The sequence below is a fragment of the Vanellus vanellus genome (genome assembly GCF_965231255.1).
Source record: "Vanellus vanellus genome assembly, chromosome: 1".
Lineage (NCBI taxonomy): Eukaryota > Metazoa > Chordata > Aves > Charadriiformes > Charadriidae > Vanellus > Vanellus vanellus.
In genome coordinates this window covers 210,684,202-210,709,699 of record NC_138905.1, presented here as the reverse complement: position 1 = coordinate 210,709,699, position 25,498 = coordinate 210,684,202, and the positions used below count along the sequence as shown (strand labels likewise).

The window sequence follows — 25,498 nt, the reverse complement described above, 5'->3', positions numbered from 1 at the left end:
GAGAGTTCCCTTAAGACCTTAGTGAAAAAATAAACTAGACAATTTAAGCCTTTATAACAAAGCAGATTTTATTTGGTGTGGCAGGTTGACCATGGGGGTTGCCAGGTGTCCACCAAGTCACTCACTCCCCATCCTTAGCAGGACAGGGGAAGAATATTACATGAAAAACTCGTGGGTCGAGATTAAGGCTGTTTAATGGAAAAAAGCAAAGGCTGTGTGTGAAAGCAAAGCATAAAAAAAAAGATTTATGTCCCATCAGCAGGTGATGTCCAGTCACCTCAGTACATGCAGTGGTTGCTTCGGAAGACCAATGCCTTAATAACAAACGTAGTGCCCCCTCCTCCTTTCCTTCAGCTTTTATTGCTGAGCACATCGCACAGTATAGAATATCTCTGGGGTCAGTTGGGGTCAGCTGTCCTGGCTGTGTCCTCTCCCAACCTCTTTCCCACTCCCAACCTACTGACCTTTGCAGTGGCACTGCTGAGACATTCTGGATGCTGTGGAGCACTCCTCCGCAGCAGCCGTAACATCACTGTGGTATCAACACCCTCCACGCCACAAACGCGGAGCACAGCACTGCACAGGCTGCTACGGAGAAAGTTAACCTGCCCAGCCAGACCCAATACGTGCCGATAGCAACACAAGGCAGCAAAGAGCTTTAAAAACGCCAATCCCTCAGATCCAGTGTAGTCCATAAAACTGACATTCACAACTTACTTAACAGAAATAGTTTATTTAAAAAAAAAAAAACAACCAAACCTAAACCCTCACCCTCAAGGGTATTTACAGCAGCTTTTTAATTGCATAGATAATATTATAGCTTTGACAGCCCTTAATGAAATGAAACTACGAAACTATTTGCTGACACGTAAAGTGATGGCTCTGCTTTGTAAGTTGCTACTAAGTTCTACACTAGAAATTTGCACATCTTGATCATTTTTATGGAAGCTTTTGGGAAGCTCAAGGCTCATATGCAGGCAAAGTAACAACAGTCATGTTCAGCGACAGCCAGAGAAACACAACTGCCCAATCCCACCTCTTTGAAGGAGAAAGTAAAAATGCAATGGAATGGCTGCAGCTACTCAAGGTATTTAGTGCCTCTCTGACACGCTGGGGGCGTTAGCTGATGAACCCTTATGGCCTTTGCCTTTTCCTTCATTAGCTCTAACGGCCAAAGGTTTAGAACAGCACTTTTTGGGGAGTGGGGTGTACAGAGATGGAAAGAGAGGAGGAGGAATAGGTCTAGGTCTCGACTCCTTCAACAGAAGGAGTGGTTCCCCCACTGTGAATACAATGCTGTATTTTAAACGCCTCATTTGGAGAATATTTGGAAATTAATGATGACATTTTAGGAAGTTTACCGAAGCAATGGGCTGAGGAAACAGATACCTGAAAAACGTCAGCTAAAAGATAGGTAAGAGGCACTGGCCTGCCCATTACCGGCTCAATTGCTTTATCCTTCAAGCAGCATTCCTTGTGAAGCTGTAAGGTTCTAGCCCTTACATCTTATTTACAGGGTAAAAGATGACAATGCAATTCAATCTGAAGTCTTTGGCAGTTCTTGAATTACAGAGCAGAATTCATTCCTATATACTATGACATTTAATAACAGTGCAGTAGTGGGTTTAGCTCTCCTAGTATAGTTTAAAGTATTAGAACATTTTCCAGCTTCAATACCGAAAACTACATTTGTGGGTCAAACTATTACTCTTCAGAATTTTCAACTGTATCCGTAGAAAATTGCAAATAAGTACAAGTTTCATTATGCTGACCAAGTCTGTGTCCATATCCACATTTGCATACCACTATGAATTTACTCCTCTGCAAAATTCAAGCCCAAGAGATGGAGTTTTCTATAAAATATATGACTGTTATTTTCATTATTACCTCAGAAAGAAAACAGGCTTTTAGAAGTTTTGGAAAGAACTTGCAGTTTCAGGCCATACTTCAGAATATATTAGACACTCTAGTCTAACACATCAAGCAGTGCAACACCCAAATTATACCAAATTTGGTGCTACTGAAAGAAACAAAACAACCACCAAACAAAAAACGTTTCATAGAAGTGAAAATAAAAGGCAGCCATCATTTACAGAGAAATGCCATACAGAGAATGCCTTGCAAACCACTTTCCATTTTCTTCACTAATTTTGACGTTTCTCTCTTGTGTAGCGAGCCAAAAAAATCACTTAGTTCTTCTTGATGTTGCAGTGCTTTTGAATGGATCAAATTCATCCTGCAATTTGCAAGCAGATCTGTATTACCAGAACAAGCATACATTCCGAGTCATAAGAAGTCTAGTCACCTTTAGATTAAACTAGAAAGCCTGGTCAGTTTATTCCATGTTTTCTGACAGACCTGGTTTTGTTGGTTTTGATATGAGATTATCCTTTGATTTAAAAGTCCGGATCATAAATGCGCAGAGAATAGAAACTGAGTTTAAGTCAAGACAATCAGAACAGCCACTTTGAAACGAGGAACAATCTCTATTTCAGGTGTGACACAGGAAAATGTTATCATTATGAGCAGCACATACCTCAGTGAGGTTATGTTCACATACATATCACTCATCATAATTTACTGAGATTTGCATGAATCAAAAATACTTTTTCTTTCATGAATCAAAAATACTTTTTCTTTTTGCACATGCAAACAAATGTAGTTTTGTATTTCAGGTACAAGAAGGAGACACAGCATAGCAGAGAGAAGGGACAAGAATTTCACATTTTCTCTGAAGTGGCCAACACCTGACATCGTTAAGGCCAGGATCTGGACCATAGATGACAGTCTATGGAAACTGCAGTCCTTGACAGAATGTATATTATTCACAGTTTTGCACTGAATAGAAAGTTTTACTTGTTTAATTATGGAAGAAATAATTTCCTAGCAGTTCAGATATATACTGCAAGAACAGGTATCTTAAACTTGACGATAGCGTAATAATTTTTTTTTAAGTGTATTTACATAATTTACAACAATAAAACAATTAAGTGCCCTGGAAAATAGCAATTTTTAGATGCAAAAAAAAATTTCTTCCTTTTTACAAGAAAAAAATTAGATAAATAAATGAAAGAACATAGCCAAGCACTAGAAGAGATTACGATTATTTTCTTCCCCAGGAAAAATAACCTATTCCACACATTTCAGGAATGAAAATTAACTGATTAAGAATTGAAGGGAAAAAGGACTGGATATTTTCCCGAGATCCCTTCCAGCCTTATTATCGATGATTATGTATATATTCTAATGAAAACTGGGTGCAATAATCTAGCCTTGTTAGTAAAAAAAAAAACAACAACAAAACACAACAAAAACCACCAAAACCACAACCGCGAAACAGTAAGGTATAGAAATTTACACAAAGTAAAAGAAAAAAAAGACCACTATATACCATACCTCATCTGACTCAAAATCTACTCCTCTAGATGTTTGGCTTTGTGAACCTCTTTTACTAAATGAAGATGTAGTTGACAACCTGGAAACATACAGAGAGAAGAAAAAAAGGCATCAGTTTGTTCCTAATTACCAGACATTCCAATACCTTTCCCTTCAACTTAGATTTGGACCACCAATACAGAAATTAAGAATGAATAGAAATAACAATGAGAACGAATTCAAATTCGCAAACTAACATATTCATTCTAAAGCTCTGACCTAGCTTAACTCAATCAGCAGAGCAATTTATTGGTACAGAAATATTATCCACATTAATAGGTAAAAATTTATATAAATTCTCTGAGTAGTGTTATAATTTTCTTAAAAATTTGTTATTTCAGGTAGTAGATCAGATCCCTGGACCCTCCTGATTGCCAATCAGGAGTAAGGCAGTCATAGTAGCATTCATGAAGTAAACATACTGACCTTTGATTTCCTTTGGAAGAAGGAACAATAGAAATGTCTTCTAGATCGGAGTCATCATCTATAATATCCTGAAAAAATTGTATCATTTATAAAGCTTTTTCACAGAATTTATTCTTACAGCGATAGAGTGCATAATAACACGGTACTATAGCATAGAACATTTGGGGGGGGGGGTGTCCAAATATATACCTAATTAGTTATAATACACACTTGATAGGGCTCAAGGCTAGAACTATACAATGTGCAAATACAACACAAGCTATGCTCTCCAGATCTTTCATCTTCCAGAAAGCCCCAAAATACTCGTGTATATACACTCTATATCTGAGACTGCGGTCACAAATAAAACACGGCCTTTGTTTTTCCTCAGACAAAACCCATACCAAAGAGGGTACAAAAGGTCTACAAATCAACATGCAGAAACCTACTCCTGGAACTGATAGCTTGGGAACATCTGCTGGTTTAGGCTAATGTTTTGACTACATATTCATTCTTCAAATCAGAAGACAGCAAAAGGCAGTACAACTTCACTCATGCAAGGTGTTCTTACCTCAGAGTAAGATTTAGATGAATTCAAGGAGAGCTCTGGTTTCAAAGACCTAAAGGCTAGAATAAAATAAATGTAATATTTTTAAAGTGCTCCCACAATAAAATGCAAACAATGTTATATCATTCTTTTTATTTAAGACCTGCTTAGCATGCATTTCCTCTGCAAAATACCCTGTAAAAAAACCAACCAACCCCACCCAATTTCATTTTACCCCATACCAGCAGGGTATCACTGTTCTTTTTTTCCCCCTCCATTATTCTTTCTCTCATCACTGTTGGTTATTTTATTTCATTAGAACCAAAAGAATTTCTCACAGCTGAATTGGACTAATAGAAAAAAAGGCAATTTAGGCACTTCACCATTAAATAAACACCTTCATTACAATTTGAGAGAGCAGATTAGAGTAACGGACAACTCAAAGGCCTACCATCCATGATAGACATATTCTTGGCAGGCACAGATACAGGCTTGTAGGTTCTGCTGCTAGTAGCTGACTCTTGGCTAGTGCTTCCTGTAGGAATAATAAACAATATGCAAATCTGTTCAGTGGTTGGTTTGTTTTGTGTGTGTGTGTGTGTGCGCGCGCGCGTGTGTGTGTGTCCGTCCCTTTAGTCTATCATTACTGAGCAGGAAGTGACTTAAAAACCTACATTCCCCTTTATTCCTGCACTTTCTTCCTTGAATCAAAGCCCTCCCTTACATGCTTACATGCTCCCCAACTGCTCTGGGCCAAAGGCTCAAAGATCCACAGACATGGCCTCTTAACACCCCCCACCCTGCTCTGATGGGATCCCAACAGTGTTGGAGCACACGCTCATAGAACTAGTTTAAAGGCACTAACCAAATCAGACCCAAGACAACTGCTTTTGTTTCAACTCATCCTGCTCTTAGACCTTTGGGCGTATTACTGAGACAACTCAAATGAGTATATAACTGCAAGACCCCATCTTTTCTTTTTTCATTTATATATATACATATTTATATATAATGGAAGTACGTATATAATGGAAGTACCACTATCACTGTAAAGTGCACAATCACACATAGCCAAGGAGCTATTTAGTTCATTTTGCTTCAGAAACACTCCTAAATTTTCTCAGTCACTAGAAACAATGAAGTATCTTGTAAATTGCATGAGGATGGAGATAACTGTACCTCCACCCTATACTGCTCAAATGGATTACATTTACGAGTAACAAAGGTTTATCCATGCACTTCACTGCACAGACCTTCCCAATAATGCATCTTCTAAGAGTCTACTATGTTTCCATAGCTGGGAAGCAAGATATTTCTCTTTTAATCATCTTGTGAAAAAGTCACAACTTAACCCTTGTAAGGCAGTCAACCATATGTAATATGATACCAAAAATATTTGTGAAGAATTTTTTTTTCCAGTAGGAGTCCCTAAGCAACAAATTTCCACTTGATGGAAGCATCAGAAGAGAGACGCCATTTAAAGAAAAAAAAAAGTCAGTAACTGCAGTACAGAGAATGTGAAGTTTTTCTTACCTCTTCCCCTTCGAGATGAACCTCTTGTTGTTGAATTTTGTCCCCTTGCACCTCTTGCCCTACCTCTTGCCCGACCCCTTCCTCGGCTCACTGTTGCAGGAAAGCCATCATCGGAATCACCAGTGCCTTTCATCCCCGTATCCATGAGTTCTTCATCACTGGAGGCTGTGACAAGAACTGCATCCTCAGATCTGTGGGCTCTAGCCCTGGTGATTGCCTGAAATGGAACAATAAGTGCTATATGAAAAAGAATCTTAAATGATGAAATGCACCATTGTTAAATCCTAGTTGTGATATATAGTTCTAAACCATCGAGGCATAGAGGACCCACAGAGTTACAGAACGCAAAGAAGTCTGTCAAAAAGCAGGGACAGTATCTGGTCTATTTAATTTAGATGTGTACATATAAAGTAGTTAGCTAAGCTCTGGTAACAGAACGGAGCTAGTTAATATGATACATCGCCATTGGTGTTTGGTGAACAGTTCAGGTCATCCTGTCAGCTGTGTACATTTGTACCGTCTAGGCTCCAATGACTTGATCTTCATAGACGACAGTGGCTGTTTAAGACAACTAGTTCATGCGAAGATATCTCAGATTAGGAAAACTCAATCTCACCACTGCTATCCTTTCTCTCAAAATTTCATTCCAGTCTCACAAAGACAAAGAAACACCAATGCTGTCAGTGGTTGACAATTCTCTTTGGAAAGACATCTCTGGGAGATCTAAGACTCTAAGATATAAGATTGCTGATGAGGACGATAGTACCTAAAGGTTTACCAATAATACCAACTAGTTCCAGTAACATCACTCAATACAGCCCATCCACACGCCCACTGGTGACAGGATCACAAATAGTTTAAGACGTCAGATCTCTGAAGGTCACCTGCCTGGTCTAACCTCAGTTCAAAAAAAGAACAACTGAACATTCAGATTCACAAATTTGCCCAAGAAAAGAGATATCAAAAGCCAAATCAAGCAGTAGCTTAGGGACATATTATACCAAGGATGATGTAAAAGAGACTTACTAATCTTCCCTAGGCAGACAGGCACTTTTTGGCAAGGACAATGTTGAAGTACTGCTAAATGAGTTCATTCATATGCAGAAGTAACCATTCCATTCTTCAGCCTATGTTCAAAATTCAAAGGAGTTACCTCACGAACTTCCGCATCCTCTTCTTCAGTATTCTTTTTTCTACTCTCCCTGAATTTTCGTACCTGAATAAAATGAGTTACCATCAAATTAACAGTTCATTTCATATGATAAACAAAACACAGTAACTGAGAACTTTTGACCACTGAATTATTAAGTCAAGTTCATGTGAGAGGCAAAGAAGAGTGCAAGAATAACTGAACGGATTGTTTAGAGCCTCTTCATGCTGTCCTACTGTTTAAGAATCTTGTGTTCTATTAACAACCACAGCTACATCACTGGGGAGAAAAAAGCTTGGGACATGATGAAAAGTAGGAGATATTATGTTCAACAGAAGGAAAGTATACATAATTTGACAATAAAGGACAGTGAAATATGAATAACTGGAAAAGAAGGGGTAGAGATGAAGAAGCAAGACAGAAAACAACAATACTAAGAAGAGACAAACATTGCAATACACGTACAACTAGAACAAGAGGAAATGGCTTGAAATGGCTTCAAGTTGCACCAAGGAAAGTTTAAATTGGATATTAGGAAGAATTTCTTTACTGAAAGGGTCATCAGGTATTGGAACACGTTACCCAGGGCAGTGGTAGCGTCCCCATCCCTGGAGGTATTTAAGGGTCATGTAGATATAGTGCTTAGGGACATGGTTTAGTGGTGGGCTTGTCAGTGTTAAGTTAATGATTGGACTAGATGATCTCACAGCTCTTTTTTAATCTAGGAGATTCTGTGATTCTATGAAAGCTCAACTTGTCAAGTATGGAAAAAGATAAGATGGGTGAAAGAAGATATTAGTCCAAAAGACAAACAAACAAAAAACCCAAACCCCAAAGCAGCACAGAAAGCCTGCAGGCACTGATTATTTACAGTCTCTTTCAACCCCTCATGAATGAAAGCAATCAGCAAGAAAACAGGTATGAGCAACCTTCCTCCCCCCACCAAATTATTGTTTACACAGTGCACAGTTAAGCTGCAGAACAACTTGTCATATAATGCTTGACTATTACAACTGAATACATGGGCTCATGTGAAAGCTCAACAAGTTGATGGAGAAGTCTATTAAGGGTCTAGATACACATAAAACAAGTTTGTCTCTGGGAGACCCTGAGCTGCAAGCAGTTAGAAGCTAGTAGAGCCCCTGATGGATAGGTTTCCTTTATGCTTGCACTGTTCTTGTACCCTTCCCTAAGCCAATATGAAAAGCTAAGAAGATATTATATATAACTTCTTTCTCACAGTAGAGATATATATATACATGTAGTTCTACACATCAGTGACAGATCTTTTCCATGCATGTGTATGCAAATAAAGTGAGAATCAGTATAAGCATACCTAAACCCTATTCTCGATACAAGCTTTTAAACTAGGTATTTGAAACTTCATCTCCGTATTTATTAATTCCAGAAAATGACTTGCCCAAGCTTCACACACAGGCAAATCTATTAAACCAGGTCTGAGCACTGTTTTTTCTACTATCTGTCTTGACCTCTCCTAAGGAATTAACATTGAGAGACTATTACCTCCTCGTCTATCTTTTCTTCCTCTGCATCAGTGCGACGCTCCTTAAGAAATCTCTGTGTTTTTTCTAGTTGAAATTTCACCAACTCTTCTATGGCATCTTTTTCCTCTTTATCCACAAACTCCTGCACTGCTTCTCCCATTCCTCTTTCAGTTAGAAGTGAAAGCTGTACTTTCTTTATAGGTGGGGAAAACATTTTGTTAAGAAGCATCTGCCATCAAAGAAAGCAAGTAATATTCCTGCTGTTTCAGATAAATGTTACATTAAATTGGTTCCAAAAACAGTAATGTGCATTGAAGATTTCAATCAGAGAAAAGCACAGCAATAAGCAAAGATGTTACTCATCATAATACAGTTACAATCCCTTTGCTACTAGCATGTTACATCTACTTAACAGAGTATTTTCCAGACTCGTCAAAGAAAGTTTCATAAACAGTAAAGAAACTGCAGTGCTAGTCAAAGCTAAACTAATTTGTCTGAAATGTATTGCTGAGAGGGAGAAGGTAAACTATACTATTTCCTAGTTCCCCTCCCTTTTTTAAACTAAAGCTAAGATCAACTTGCAGAGACATAATAATGCTACTAAAAGTGGGTACTGAATTACTACAAATGCTAAATTACTTAGTTTTACTGTAAAATTCTAACATTAAAAACGGCAGTTACAGAGCAGGGCAAATTATTATTACAAAGCATTAAGAGCTATTAAGCAGAAGTCTACTCTATTGAAATGCAATTCTGTAAATATCAATAGTTCTCTCAAGTTCATTGAGTGAGATGATATTCATCAAGATATTCTACATTAAGATATTACTACGGACACCAATTAGTAAAAGTTGTAGATGCTACTGGTAGTGTTTTGCAGCCCTTCTCTTCTCTACCATCCTTTGTCATACAGTAAAAAGAGACATTCTGAGAATGAAACCCCCATATGCATAGTAACGTTTAAATAGCAGCCTCTTTTGTCTGTAAACTACAGCACAGATAATTTCTTAGTAATAAACATTATACATGCTTATTAATGATTTCTGATCCTTCCAGGTGTCCTTTAGAAATTGTTTTGAGGGTTACAGAGGCATAAAACTTTCCGTGAATAAAGCTGCACTGAGGAAAAAAAATTTACAGCTATTACAAAATAAAAAGTTTACAAAAAAATAAAACAAGCATCTCAAAAGAGTGACTGATTGTAATGATGCAGAACATTAATGTTTCCCCCCCTCTTTTTTTCATTAACATATTAACTTAAAATGTATTAACAGCCTACTGCATGCCTTCCCAGAAGGGGACCAGATTCTTTCAAGTCTTTACAGATGTTGAGCCACTGAAGCAGACCTCAAGTGCAGGGACCAGTAACTGAGTTGTTTATACAAGAACATACAAACAAGTTGGGAAGACGGTGTAACAGGGACAATTTCGCAGAATAAGGGAGGAAGAGAGATTAAAAGCAAAATTTATTTTTCAAAGAATAATACAGTGCCCTGTCTTTGACACTGCTAGCCCTCCCCATGGGATTTAAGGGTGGCATACATTTGAAGAAGTACCTACTTCTGAACCAGTCACCCTGGGTTCCCTATCATATTCAGAAGGCAAAGTAGCCCTTCCAGAGCATGACTTATGCTGTGCTAATACTGACACCTAACACGTGTCTAAGGTTAGGCAAGATGATATGATTTGGGGGATCTTTACCTCAGGAATTCTCACTCTAATGACTTTCTATAAAGAATGTTCTGAAGTAGCTTTTGAAAGTTATGCTTGATCATCTGGATCAAGCATTTGGGCACCTGACTCACTGATAATTATTATTATTTTTTACCTCTGAGACGTTACTGCCCTGGTGTTGGGAAAGGGAAATAAATCAGGTTTAATGAAAGGGTGGGGGGAAAGCAAACTATATCCTTCTCCCTGCTCTGCTTTAAAGATAATGTGGAATTGCACTATGTCTGAGAACACAAATATACTGCAAAGTAACAAGTTACTCCAAGTCAGCTGGTAATAGTAAATGGTTCAGTTTCATGTTGACCCTACAGCAAATTAAGGTAGCTTCTCACTCAGAGCATGCTGCCTCACGTTTTTCTCCTGTAAGAACATGACACATCATTTAGTACAGGGCAGACACTGCAAGTTCACACGAAGAGTTATCATAACGTTCCCAAATCTGCACATGCTCACATACCCTATACAACCTATATACAACAGTTACTTGTTAACCTAAGACATGTACTTCATACCATAATTCACATAGAGTTATATAGGAAACAAATTCACTTCTTGGTGAATGTCAGAGTCTTTTCAGAGAACACTACTTCCATTAAGAAAGCAAAAAAAGATAAAAAGACTACATTACATTAAAAAAAAAAAATCATAAAAGGTAGAAAGATACCTTCTCTGCTGTCTGAAAATACTGCTTTACAAGGTCTTCCACCCTCAGTGTCATCCCCTCAGAAGCAGGTCTGCTAACCAGTTTTCCAAAATTAAGATCGCTGTCTAGAATAGAAAAGCACAGTGGCACTGTCACCCACGCTTGCAGCTTTTAATTATTATCATCGCACTGATAGTAACAGGAAAAAAGGTTAATATAAGCCTATTAAGAATTGTGGTCCCTTTTATATGTAAAGTTGTTTTTTTTTTTTCTAACGGTACAGTCTATTGTCTGGAAAAAAAGGTAAACATAATGGATGCAATAACTGTGCGAGACAACTCCACTACTAGCAGATACAAAGTGTTCTAACTACCAAATGTCTGAAATTATGAACTGAACGCTATGTCCTGTTATAACTGAACTTTAAAAGATCACAAATGGAAGAAGATCAAAGGAGCCATAAAAGCACAAGGGATTTTTCATAAGTAACTCCGTTACTAAAGAAGAAATTTTTCTCCAAAGCACAGACTGATTTTCAGTAGAAAATGTTCATAGCTCATTAAGGCTGACCCCATTCTCAGGCAGCAAGGTAGGAATGACAGAAGAAGGAAAGGGGTAATCAACTGAGGTTACTGTATACTACGCAAAGTAATATAAAGTGACTACAGACTGCTTACAGACATCTGTGACATGCAAGCACAAAACATTGTTTTCTTCGTCATTATATAAGCAGCTATGACAAAAGAAACAAGAACAACTTCTGAACTAATGAAGTCTTAACAACACCTGTACTCAACCATACCATTATCACAGAATCATAGAATGGTTTAGGTCGGAAGGGACCTTAAAGATCATCTAGTTCCAACTCCCTGCCATGGCCAGGGACACCTTCCACTAGACCAGGTTGCTGAAAGCCCATCCAACCTGGCCTTGAACACTTCCAGGGATGGGGCATCCACAGCTTCCCCAGGCAACTTGTTCCAGTGCCTCACCACCCTCAGAGTACAGAATTTCTTCCTAGTATCTCATCTAAATCTCCCCTCTTTCAGTTTAAAACCTCATCCTATCACTACACTCACTGATAAAGAGTACCTCCCCATGTTTCCTATAGGTGCCCTTAAAGTACTGGAAGGCTGCTATAAGGTCACCCTGGAGCCTTCTCCAGGCTGAACAACCCCAACTCTCTCAGCCTGTCCTCATAGCAGAGGTGCTCCAGCCCTCTGATCATCTTCGTGGCCCTCCTCCAGACCCAATCCAACAGGTCCATGTCCTGAAAATTTTGACTGCTTTATTAGCCACCTCACTTGCATTAGAGGATATTTAATAAAGTATTGCAAAGAACCATGGTATTCTTTTTACATTCGCTTCCTGAGGTATTGATGAAGCATGGCGACAGATGTGCTAGATATCTTGTATTCTGAAAATGAGATTACGCAACTGTTAAAAAAAATCCAAACCAAAATAAAACATGATCAATACAGCATCATTAAAAAAAATCCTCTCTAAAAGGAGTTTTTATTAATGAAACATGATGTTTTGAACTTTGTAAAACTGACAGTGTAAGTAAAAACTGTCAATTGGATTGGAGTACTTAGAATGCACTAATGTGAAATATTAACAGTTATTCAGCACAGTTTGTTCTTGTGCAAGCTGTATTTTCATTAGCGACATTACAAATCCAGTATTTGGGCAACATCTATTAACCATTTATTAAAAATTCTAGGCACAGTGAGAAATGCTACAATAGTAACAGCTATTATTTGTTTTGCACAAATGCTTGAATAGAGACATACCTGGAACAGACTAAAAAGCCAAGAGCACCCCGTACACATGATTAATTAGGGCAAACAAAATGCTGTTGTACATTCAGACTTTTTTTTTTTTTAATATACAAACATCTCTCAAGCCCAACTCCTCTATTAGTATTTTAGGTATAAACAAGTGAACTACTACAGCAATAAAATAAAAAAAAGCAAAGGGAAAAAACACAACACCCACACCTCTTTTCCTGCAGAGTACCCCAAATCAACCATCTAATTCTGAGAAGTCTCAGGATTTTAATACCTTTTGTGGCAATTATCACAGAATCATAGAGCAAGTCAGTCTGGTATGGGGCTATATATATTACTATAAGCAACTCAAGAAGATTTGAGGCCAAAGAAAAAGGAATTATTTATGAATAACTGTCAGAAGATGCTGTGCTGAATATCAGAATTTTAGACAAACACAGCAACAAAACAGAAATACTTGTGCAATATTTACACTTAAATGAAACTATGCATCTTCACTCCTCCTGTAACACATTAGATGGTAGATACCAAGCCTTTGCAAGCACTGGGTAACAAGATAAAGGAAGAAAAATGAAAACCAAGGCAAGCCAATGATTCCTTTATAATTACCATTTTTCTCTTTTTGTTCACGATGCCTGAAAAAGTGTATGATGTCTTTTGGGTTAGCCACCCTATCCATGTACTTCTGGCTAAAACGATGGACACTAAATGGTTCGAAGCCACCTGTATAATCAACCTACGAGAGGAAAGGAAAAAAATGAAATATGAAACAAACAGATATAGAGAAGCCACACAAATCAAGACGAGTTTGATATCCTTCAAAGGAAAAATTAAAGTAAAAAATAAGTCAACCTAAAATTAATGCTTTACCACACTATGCAGAATAGTTAATAGATAATAATAGCTAATAAATAATATTAGCAGAATAGCTAATAACAGCCCAGATTCATAACTTGTTCCTAACTTGTTTCATTCACTAGTCTTCAGGAAAGTTTCCATAAATTAGGTTAGGAACAAACATAAGATAATATGAATTAAGAAAAACTTCTCTGTAAACATTCACTTTTGGTCCCCTTACTCAAGCAGCAGTGAAGTATACTTATGACCAGTCTCATCCTTTACCATAGAACACTAGTTACATCACAGGTAAACAGAATCATGGTATGAAGGTGATTTATATTCACCTGTCCACAGTAAGAAATTTTATATATTACATGTTTATAAAAAAAACCATGACTGAGATTTTTCACAGTGACCTTTCAAAACACAGCAATCCAAACTGAAAAATTTCTTACTCGCAATCTTATCAGAGGCTTCTCTGGCTGGCGTGGATTTCCCAAGCGTTCTCCTTCTGCCTCATCCAGCATCAATTCCACCTATGAAGTAGAATTAGAAATTTAGTCCCACTTTATTCCTTTACAGATGCCTGAACCCTTCAAGTGTAACTTTAAACACATACAGCTGCAGGGGGGAGCTATACAAATAAATAACTATAGGATGTGCTCTCATTCCTGAACACACACATGTACCAGTATCCAGCCAAAAGACATAGGAATGAACAAGAAAAAGTGAAAATGAAAAGCTTAGCTTTCAGATATAGCATAGTCCAGCAGCATCTACATCACTGATTACTCATAACTATTTTCTGTTATAGCCAGTATCCTTGGCTAAATTTCTAATTCCAGAGAAAAGCAGGAAGAAACTTACAGAGACCTAAGAACCAAGAGCAACTAATTAACTTGTTTAGTTACTTCTGCCACTTCACAATGCACAGCCCAGCTCTCCGCATTTAGGCACACATATTTATGCTGGTTCCAAAGTGCACATCCAATGCTGACCCACTCTCAGGCGAGAGAGTTTTTGTACAAAGATGATATGGACCCCCATAAAGCAGTTCCAGTCTACTTTGAAAGGTCATCCCAGTCCAGGAATCTGGAAGCCATGGCTGCAGTGAATATCATAGAAATAGCCTCCTATGGAAACATTGACTAAGTCTGTCTCAAATAATACACAGCAAAACATAAGACTTTTCACTTTCCAGTCTCAAAAACAGCCACAGATCACATTCTCTGTCCATACACTGTTACCTTTTCCATGCAGAATGCTTGTATTGCCTGAGTTACTTTAGGATTGTCAGGATTAAAGAGATCTGGGTGATCAGCTAGAACAATATCCTCCATGTGGAAAGTTCGCACTGTCTCTAGAGCAATCTTCTGCATTTTCATTACTTTCCCTTTAACATGCAGCAAACCAATGTGTCTAGAAAGAGAAAGGTAACTTACTAGAAGGTAAACTTAAGAGAAATATGGTATAAAAGTTTGTTTTAAATTCATGTTTACTTTTCAGGGAAAAAGTTTAAAAGCTATAGGAAGTTCTTGGATCTGTACTTCAGGGTTGGTCCTGCCAAACTTCAGTTCCATTATATTTAGACTGTGCTTGTTCCATATACAAGCACACGTACACAGTTCCTTGCATTCCAATTTATCAGGGTGTAACACTTCTTAGACAAGTTCCATTTGCTTCAAACATTAGGTTTAATCCTAAGTAAAGCAAAAGTTATTCTAGGCACTGATTCAATCTATTCCATTTGTTACGTCACACTCTGAAGCTATAACACAAGTCCTTTCATACTTAAACAGAGGTATTTTTCTTTTCTCAACACAACGCTCGAGAGACATAAGGCAAGGGATAAACAAGAACAAAAAGAACGGATCACACACTTCTTCACGGCTTCTCCGGGGGACAGAGATGTCACCACTGAACTTCCTGGTTGAGAAACAAAGAAATGTTGCTGTTCATTTTGGGAGGGAGCTATTTTGCACTCATGTTCATGACCCCACACAACAAGATCAATAAAGTCATCTAAAAACTGCTCTGGAATGTAGTTGGTAGCTCCATGTTTGCTCCTGTTCAAGAAAAGAGAAAAATAATTAGAACGTGCACGGTCATAGGTGGACAAGGAGGGAGCGAAGGAGAAGAAAACATCAGTGTCATTTAAAGTGACACAGAAACTCCAGCAAAAATAGCTGACGTACATTTCACATCAGGTATTCTTCACATTTATTTCTCATACAATTGTTTTAAGTGCTTGGTTAATCAAAAAGGCAGCTTACACAGCTCATTCTTTTCCGCTCTCCTCCTTTTGTTTGCATCTTCCTTTTCATCTTACTTGGCTTGCAAGGCTTTAGGGTTTTTTTCCATATGAATGCTTTTATAGCACCTCATGGCCTTTGTGGGTTTTTTTGTTTGGTTGTTTTTTTGTTTAAATGGTGGGGTAAAAGCCAGTGAATGAAACAGATATGGGACACCACCCCCTATCCCCTTCCAGAAGATAAAGGAGATGGAGGAGGAATGAGGTCTTTCAATCTACTGGACAGAGATCAGTACACAGGGTTATTTGTTTAGTTCTGCTTCACTGTTACTCGTGCATGAGGATTGCACTCTTATTCAGGAAAAAAGAACAGATTTGGAAAAGAATTCTGCCTGTTCCTACTACCACTACCACTGCTGGGAGAAGCGTGCAGGCAGAAAGAACGCATGCTACCTACCCTCTATTCAAGAGAAACTGTAAAGCATAGCACTGCAAGTGAAGATACAGCACATGTCAAATCATGGTTCAAACAAGGATAGAAAATACAATATGAAGTTTAATGCTCCTTCACCTCTAACAAGCAGACAGGACTTAATTATATGCATATTACACTACAAACCCTCCACTGCCCCTAACTATAAGAGTTTGGGAAGAGATTTCCCAACATTCCCAACTCATTTATTTCAACTTTTTTCCTTTATGATTCTTCTGTAAGAACTGTAGAACAATGCTTTCATTTGGGAAAATCTTAAGAAACCAGCTACTCACAAGAAGCAGCAACTAGCACAGCTGGCTTTCTCACCTATCCTTTTTAAGGCAGTTTAAAGAAGTAACATCGTAAGTTTAAAAGTCACTGTAATTCATTCAATACCATTACCTATTTTGATGAATCACAAACAAGTTAAACCAACTATCTTCATCTTCCTTTGGTCTCAGCATGGTTACTTGTTTATTGACAAACATACGATACAACCTCTCATCTGGAATAGCTCCTGGAGTAGACAAAACAAAACATTAAATCATTTTTGAGTGGTAAAAAAACTATTAAAAAAGAGTGGTTTATTAGCAACTCCATTAAAAAGAGTATGAAGAACACAACTTTGTGGCAAGATCAGCTCTTCATTATCATGACCTAAAAAGTATGAGGCATGATTATGAATTTGAAGAGATCAAAGTATAAATTGGCTATTTTAATAGAGGGACTTATGAAAACAAGACATTTTAACAAGAAATCTACCTTTAAACAACTGCTAACAGCAGTTTCATTAACTACATCTGCTTTGAGACCTCTTGCCAGTTTTCCATGCCAAACAGCTTACTATGGGCAGAATTAAAAATATTAGAAGATATGTTTTATTTCTTGTTGTCACAGTAAGAAGTATATTTTGTTGTAAGGTGAAGCCTAAAACCAGACACTACTGAGTAGAGATGGAGTTCTTAAACATACTTTCAAATTCTGTACAAAACAAGAAATAAACCACGAATTCTGCAAAGTCTCACATAGCAGGAAAAAGTCTCACCTATTTGTCACTATTCCCTTGATGTTTTTAACAAGAAAAAACAAACAAACAAATCATACATACCCAGGGTTCATAATGCATTTCAATAAAATCCCATATGGAGTTTACATATTTTGTATAAGAAAAGTGCTCTTTAAATCAGAGAAAGTCAAGAGGGTATATAATCCTGGCACAAGCTCAAAGAAACATCTCATGAACATTTTCATGCAGCAACACCTGTACTTTAGAAAGTTGCTGCATTTCCCAGAGATGATTTTGGGTACTAAAACTTCAAATGCTTTTTGAAAACTTTTATACTGTGGTATTAGAACCCTCACTACTAACCCTTAGAACATCTAGCAAGCTTTTAAAGTATCTCATTAAACACATGAAACCACAGCCACACAGGACAACTTATAGCTTAAAAGTTGCTTAGAAATTAAGTGTTTAAGCACCCACGACTGGACATAAAATAAGGGGAAAAATTAAGATTGGAATAGTTAACTTTTCTAGACAGAAAGCAGTAAAACTTAACCATTCTAAGTAAGAATTGAGGGTAGAGGGGAAGGTGGAGGAGAAAATAGAAAGGGACAAACTGAAGTTGAAAACCCACTATAGAACACCTTTAAAATATGAAACTTCGCAAGTTTCTTTACAGAAACTTAGGTTCCTGTGACAGATGTTACTCATGAACCACTTCAGACAAACATGTCAGAGATTAGGTTTCAGCTCAGACAGTTTATGTTTTATGTTTTTCAACCAAAAGGGCACATGAACATACAGTGTTTAAGTTTTACCTAAACAGGAGGACGTAAGCTTAATGCACAACAGTGAGAATTTAAGAGTGTGACTGCCCTGACTCAATACACAGGCACCCTCCACAGCTAACTTAAGCAGGGTTCATTAAAGATCAATAAAAGTCTAAAAGTTATTGAAGGATTTATTTTAAAGTAAAAAAAGGCAAAGAAAAAAAAAATCTGTAAGCCAGTGACAACGCAGCAGGAGGAGAAACCTGACACTATTATACCTTAATTTAGCATTAATTAGACTTGCATGTTTGTTGCAGCACTGTAAGTTTTTTCCAACTTAATTTAGACCTATTGAACTGTCCAAACACAGTCTGTCAGACTAATACCTACCTAAGCCATACAGAGCAATTTTTGTTCTACCCTTACGCAATAAAATGGGACTAATATCTATTTTCTCCACAGAAGTTGAACGTCCAAAGTGATTCAATAATCCTGCACAGCTTAAAATATCCAATGCACACAGTGCATCTGCCTGTAGAAAATATTAAGAAACAAATATAAAAATTTTGAACAGAACATTTAGTCTTTAAAGTATAAGTGAAACAGTCTCAAAAGGGAGAGAGAATACCTTTTCTTAAGTAACTTCTGCAGTTGAAAAGCCCCGCCACATATATTAGCTTTTTTTAGTACTAATGGGTACAGAAGCAAATCCCTTTTCCTTACAAGTCTTGCTTCATTTGAACAACATGAAATTAAACATTAAATCATGCAGAAAAACAAAACAAAACAAAAAAACTCCAAAGAAGTAAAGTCTCTAAGCTACTACAGAAAATTATCTGCTAACTACATCATAGTAGGTCCAAAGTTAAATTTCTCTTGTTAAAACACCCATCTTCATGATACACTGCTATTTATAGAATCACAGAATATAAAATGCAAAATTATTAATTCAACACACGCACTTTGCTGCTTTCTAAACGTCCTTTCACTGCTTACTTTTAGTGGTTAATTTTTAAACTAGCATTTCATCATTATTAGGCTATCATCCTTGAAAATGTAAGATGCACATCAACTGTATATGCACAAGACAAAGTATCAAAAGTCCCCTTCTTTAAGAAAAAAGCTTTCAATCTCCACAGATAGAATTTGTTTTAGAAGCTTTCTGAAAGGCTGCCATTTCTTAGCATGAAAAGTGATTCTGTTCTCAATGACAGAAATCTACATAAACTAAGAATTTCAACATAGTTCATATGAAGCCCTCAACTTTTCCACTTTTTTAATGTCACACTTTATTTGTTGTAACTCATTAACAGAATTCCTAAAGATACACAAAATATTTATGTGAAGAGTGGAGCAAATTACTAAAATTAGCCTGGTCTCCAATAAATGTATTCTATACAAGTTTCTATTTCTGTAATATTTTTGTAATATAATAGTACAGTACAATTATGATAATAATTACCCCTGTGGGATCATCATGATTGCCATGAATACTAAAAATTGGAATAGAAATGTTGAGATTTCTATCCTGATAATTCACCCATGGAAACCTGAACAAGAAGAAGAAAAAGAAGTTAAACTATATCTGCAAATTTGTGGACAATTCCCAATATTATCTTCAAATTAACATCATCACAAATACTTATTTGTGCTGCTCTCATGATGTAAGTGGCTATGAATAAGCTTAAGCTGCACAGCATAAGAAGATTCTTATGGACTGGAATGGCACTTCCCAGTGGGAAAAGAGTAGCAAAAGATCCCCCTTTTTTTTTTTTAGGGCAAGCCTATGAAAAGAATGTACAACATGTTGTGTGGTACGTGCAAGAGCAGCAGACTGGGCTGTGCAACCTTTGTTTACAAATAAAGGATGCTGCTGATTTTACCACAATTTGTGTAAATTCCTTTACTTGCATTGTATTTGCAGGATAGAAACTATATATTACATAAACATATCAAATGTCATAACACACTCAGAAGTTTCCCAAAAAATTGTGTCCATTCCTTTACAGACTTAGATTATAAAAGATGATAGGTGAAGTCGTCCTGTAAACTGTCCCATGCAAACAGGCCTAAAACTTCAAGGTTCCAGTCACAGAGGATATAAATCATAAAAATCACGACATGTTCACCCAATACACAGACCAAACCTTACACCATAATTTATAGGAACATACTTACTTGCTGTAATGAAAATTAACTGCCTGATCGCTCAAAATTTCAAACTGAACAGGACGATCACCCATGCAGTACTTTCTCAGTGACTCCAAACAAGAGTGTACTGTTTTTCTAGAGGGTTTGTTTTCATGAAAAAGGTCCCCACCTAATAAAACAAAGTCCACCTGTATGTAACAAAAAGCTCTATTATTTTAAAACAACATTTTGTATTACTCTGAAAGACTTCTAAGCAAATTGTTTAAATTATTTCTTCTAAGGAGTTCCACATAGCTCCTCATATCCATATCTGGACTTCTAGGTAAAAGAAATTGGTAGTTGCAGACACAATATTTAATGTCCTCATGAAACAAACATTAACTAAATTATTCATTAAAACAAAACCAAGCCCAAAAAGACCCATTTATGAAGAGATATAGGAGAAAACAACTGATAGTGTTGAAAAAAAGTACCAGTTAAGTGTTTTAATAAGGGTCTCCTTGTTGGCCCTTGAACATTTCCCTTGACAGGCATGAAGAAATACATTCTCTTTTCATTGCTGTGGTATCTTACAGGGAAAAAAATCAATAGCTATCCCCATATTACTTTGAGAAGGTACTAGTTGCAGTTTCTGTATATATTTAGCTTTTGAAAAAGCATTAGGAAAAAAATCATCTTCATCAAAATTACAAATAATTCAACTAAGAAACATTTAATCCTTAAAACCAGAAACACTTTTAAAGTGTCTAACTTTTATTTCTACTTTCTCAGTTGCCTAAAGACTTTGTATCATTACCCTCACGCCTCCCTTCTTGCGGTGACAAACCCTCTCTAAATACCACTGGAACTGGTGCAGGCAACCTGAAAACACCGTTAATGCAACCAGGGCCATACTTTAACAGAAACACTCTCACAAAGGAACAGGCATTCCTTTTACCAAAACAGAAATGTAGCTGATTGCAATAAATAGCTTGGTTTAGTCATTTAACTTGACATTACTAAAGATGACACCAGGCTTAAGCTTTACAGCTTCTGGCAGGTTGGAACATATTTTCCACAGTCTCACTCCTTCACTTTCCAAAAAGCAGTACTCACATCATTTTTTTGAGCATGGCCCAGAATTTCATCAAAAGTTACAAACGTATCATTTCCACGGACTGGATCCTTCTCCAAATAGCCAAGATGAATATCAGTAGCAATAAGTATTTTAAAGCTATCTTCATCATCCCTGAATAAGGCAGGAAAATTTGTGTTAGACAGCAATACACTTGAGAATTTCAACACAGATTTTATTAAGGTAAGCTGTCCTGTCCAAAGTCATTAAATACATGAGATTTGTTATAAAACTCTATTGAAATATTCCTGTAATATTCTCAAAACTCTTCACTACTTTTATTGCAAATTGATCTTCACCAAACCAACCAGTTTGAAAATTAGGTCATCCCAATCAGACTACTCTAATAAAGGGCTGCAAGCATCTAATGACATCTAATCTAATGATCTGAAGTATCTAATGACAAATTAAAAATCTTTTTTATGTTTTCTGCGCTTAAGAAGACTTGCTGAACAAACGTTCAATTTTCTTTCTTTGCAGTGGTAATTTACATATACATGGAAGCAAGTATGATGATCATAAGGACCTGAGGGAAAGCATAAACACTGAACCGAGTTCCTCTTAACTTATTCCAAGCATACAAAAGACTTGCTATCTGATAACAGAAGAACTGCATACAGCTGCAGACAACAGGAGCTTACTGTGAGTTGACGGTACTCATCTTCGTGCCAAGACTCCTCACAAAGCAGCTCTGGACACAGCTGGGTAGGTCAGGTCAGGAAGTCAGTTTCTACCTTCATCGATGCTATGAAAAGCCTAAGAGGCAAAAAATATAAACAAATTAGAACGAAGGGTACAGTGAGGTGAACGATCGGTCCCCCCTTTTTTATTAGCTCTTCTTGCTTGCAAAAACCTCAAGATAAGGCAAGATCCGTGCTTGGTTTAACCGTTTACAACTGCACCAGAGGCACGGCTACCCCGCGGGGCGCCGCCAGCGCTCTCACACCGCCCGCCCGGCTCCCGACACCTCCCACCCCGGCTAGGCCACCCGGAGGGACCCACGGAAGGGACAACTTCACGGCAACGGCCGCAAAACGTGACTGGGCAGGAGACGGGACGGATGGACACGGCGGTACCGGGACGAACACGACCGCCATGGGGTCAGCAACGGCGCATGGTAGCGGCGGCGGCACCCCGCCCGCTTCCTCCTCAGGAGTGCGGGGCAAGCTGCCAGCACCCGCGCCGCCATGGGGCGAGACCGCAATCCTTCACCGGGGGCCAGCGGCCGATAGAAGGTTACAGCTGGGACCCGTTCCTCACCCCGCGGCCTAGCGCGGCCACCCGCCACCGCGCACCGTTGCCATGGCGCCGAGAAGGGCGGGATTCGGCGCTGTTCTCGCGAGAGCCCAACACCTGCGCGCGCTCACCGCGGTTGGTCAGCCGAGGGCCGGTGCCGGCGAAGCGTTGTCGTCACGTCCGCTGGGGGGCACAGGCCGGAAGGACTCCTCTGGTGGGCGGTGGGCGTGCGTCCTCTCGGCGGGTGGCCCCGCCCCCACGGGTGGCCCCGCCCCCGGAGCACTGAGTCGGTGGGGGCGGCAGGTGCGTTCGGCCGTGGAGCTAAGCCGGGCCGGGCGGGTGGCGAGCGCGGACGGGAGACCGGAGGGACGGCGTGTGGCTGGCGGCAGCCCGCAGGCAGGGCCGGGGGAGCGGCGAACCCTCGGGGCGGGCTCCCGGTGGTGCCGGGGTGGGCGTTGGGCCCCCCCCAGGGGTGGCGTGGGCCCAGCGGGGGCGGCGAGGCGGGCGCTGCCGGGCCCGGCGCTCGGATGGGATGTGAGGGGAAAGGGCGGGCAGAAACACTGCCTTAAAGTCCAGTCTTTTCACCAAACCGTTTGTTTATAAACAATCAGGTGTTTTTATTGACGATTAGGCCACGAATAACAGTAAAAGTTATGATAAACAATCTGCTACTTACAGATGCTGACCGAAGATGAGTAAAGCCAAACACGTCGATGAGGAAGATGATGACAGTGAGCAGTTCGAAGACTTTACGGAGAATTTTAACCAGCTGGAACTGCTGGAGACGCACAGGCATTTGATTCCTGTGGGAACTCAGAGCTGTTGGTCGGGACAGTCCGATGATGACGATGATGAGCAAGAAAGAAGTGAGGAATGGTACGAAATGCAAGAAAAAAAAATGGAAAAAAATCCAGAGAAATTGCTGCTCTGGGCAGCTGAGAACAACCGGGTAAGGCATTTAGGCTGTTCAGAGGCATCACTGACAAGAATGCTATTTTGAGCAGATATCGACAGTTTCATCTATAAACAAAAACTTACCTACGCTTTCCTTCATCTTTCTGGGCTATTTTGTTCCCGTTTTGCAAGCCGCTGTATGTAAAACACCTCCCTTTGTAGCCCCCGCACACTACAGTATTTCTGGATCAATTAGCTTTCAGAACAAAAGCTTTGATTGTAGTCCAATGTTAAAATAACAGCACTCCTCTTAAACTCCTACAGACTGAAAGCGTGCCAGGCCCTTTTTTCGTGGCAAGTGAGCCTTTAACTGGGGTGGAGAGGGTGTATCTGAAATTTTATTTTCTCAAAAGCTTCATATGCAGAGAACGGGTGGCTGTTTTCCTGTCTCTTTACAGGGTGTGGGGAAGCTTTTTATTCTTGGCAGTGAGGGAGGAGAAGACTGAGATTCCAGTTACACAGCTTATTACAGCCTTAAATACATTCATTTTCATTAGTTGCCTCTCTTACGCACACACAAGCTCCATCTGCAGTTCTGTGGAGGTACTTGTGTCTTCACAGAGAATGGGGAGAAGGTGGAAGGTAAAGGTACTCCTAAGGCGTTGCAAATAAATGCTTAAAGCACAGTGGGGGGAACTAGGGTTGTGTGTTTTTGCACCAGACTGTTCATGTTGTATCTCTTTAAAAAAATGAAAAATACCAAACACACAAACAAACAAATAAACCAACCAAAACAAACCCCCAAAAGCCCCACAAGCCAAAAAAGTAACCCCCACCCCATTAACAAAGTAACAATAACTGGTTTTATTGTAAAATTTCTTGTTACACTTAAACATTTTTGAGACTGACAGGAATTGTTTTCTCATAAAACTTTGGAGCAGTCAAAGCCGTGCATCGTGTTTGTGGAGTGTTGTATTAAATGACCTGTTTTCCTTTAAATAGCTGAGTACAGTGAAGAGGCTCCTTTCCGACAAGCTGGCTCCTGTTAATGCTCGTGACGAAGACCAGTACACTCCTCTCCACCGAGCTGCCTACAGTGGGCACTTGGACATTGCACACGAATTGGTGGCCCAAGGGGCAGATGTTCACGCGCAGACAGTGGACGGCTGGACGCCTCTGCACAGCGCCTGTAAGTGGAACAATACAAAAGTGGCGGCGTTCTTACTGCAGCAGGGCGCAGACATCAATGCGCAGACAAATGGTTTGCTGACACCCTTGCACATTGCTGCAGGAAACAAAAACAGCAGAGAAACGCTGGAACTCTTGCTGATGAATCGCTATGTGAAACCGGACCTGAAAAACAACTTGGATGAAACAGCCCTTGACATTGCAAGGAGGACTGATATATACCACTACCTTTTTGAAATAGTAGAAGACTGCATAAATGCTGTGTCTCCTTAAAAGCTGTGGTTACGCTTGTGAACGTGAGGTTTGCTGCCTCTTGTTTGTGTTCTGCATGCTGGTGGTCGGTGGTGGCCTGTCCCTGTGCAACAAGTTTTTCATTTAAGATACTTTAGCGTTCTCCTCCAGCAAAATGTCATTTCTTGCAACTCAGCTTAGTGGTGTCGCTTGTATTTTGAAGCGTTACTGCTGTTAATTCAAGGTATTCAGAAAGTCTCAGCAATTTCAGTGAGTTTCCCATTTAATTAGTGCAAATTTGGAGGGGCTTTTGTAATTGGTCTGTACTGGCAAAACAGGAGGGAAAACTGGAATATTTACTTGACGTGAAAGAATTCTGGCTTGCTTATGCAGAGTTTATTACAGCACACTTGAAAATTATTTTTTGAGAAATTTAACTTTTTTAAAACTGCATGAAAGCTCAGAATGAATGTAACTTATTTGGGTGATACACAAAATGTTTAGTGATACTGGTGTAAGGCTTATTATAAAATAAAATATTTAACCCTAAGTATTTTGCTGTCATATTTTTAATTGAAAGCTCAATTATCACGCAATCGCCTGTTC

The 25,498-nt window shown here is 38.9% G+C and overlaps 2 protein-coding genes across 4 annotated transcripts; one reads left to right on the top strand and one right to left on the bottom strand.

Annotated features, from left to right (window-relative positions):
* Positions 1–602: 602 nt before the first annotated feature.
* On the bottom strand, positions 603–22,532 carry MRE11 (MRE11 homolog, double strand break repair nuclease; the record flags this gene model as incomplete). The annotated part of the gene is made up of 19 exons (XM_082496852.1): positions 603–2,236; positions 3,397–3,475; positions 3,862–3,929; positions 4,412–4,467; positions 4,839–4,922; positions 5,921–6,137; positions 7,074–7,136; positions 8,595–8,768; positions 10,971–11,074; positions 13,349–13,475; positions 14,035–14,115; positions 14,827–14,998; positions 15,460–15,645; positions 16,708–16,822; positions 18,469–18,610; positions 19,541–19,628; positions 20,257–20,417; positions 21,325–21,457; positions 22,420–22,532. The coding sequence occupies 19 exons, from the start codon at positions 22,530–22,532 to the stop codon at positions 2,186–2,188; spliced, it is 2,214 nt and encodes a 737-aa protein (XP_082352978.1). The 3' UTR covers positions 603–2,185.
* A 261-nt stretch (positions 22,533–22,793) lies between these two features.
* On the top strand, positions 22,794–25,418 carry ANKRD49 (ankyrin repeat domain 49). 3 transcript variants are annotated; one of them, XM_082497613.1, is made up of 3 exons: positions 22,794–22,882; positions 23,258–23,528; positions 24,476–25,418. In XM_082497613.1, the coding sequence occupies exons 2-3, from the start codon at positions 23,271–23,273 to the stop codon at positions 24,932–24,934; spliced, it is 717 nt and encodes a 238-aa protein (XP_082353739.1). In that variant the 5' UTR covers positions 22,794–22,882; positions 23,258–23,270; the 3' UTR covers positions 24,935–25,418. The 3 variants fall into 3 exon arrangements, with proteins under 3 accessions (XP_082353739.1, XP_082353740.1, XP_082353741.1); XM_082497614.1 differs by lacking the exon at positions 22,794–22,882 and adding an exon at positions 22,905–22,975; XM_082497615.1 differs by lacking the exon at positions 22,794–22,882 and having other exon boundaries at positions 23,238–23,528.
* Positions 25,419–25,498: the final 80 nt, after the last annotated feature.

Bases quoted from the DNA above. Each gene is read 5' to 3' on its own strand.
- ANKRD49 (XM_082497613.1), top strand. From the start codon at position 23,271: ATGAGTAAAGCCAAACACGTCGATGAGGAAGATGATGACAGTGAGCAG. The intron at 23,529-24,475 runs GTAAGGCATTTA...TCCTTTAAATAG, and splicing joins GGGCAGCTGAGAACAACCGG to CTGAGTACAGTGAAGAGGCT.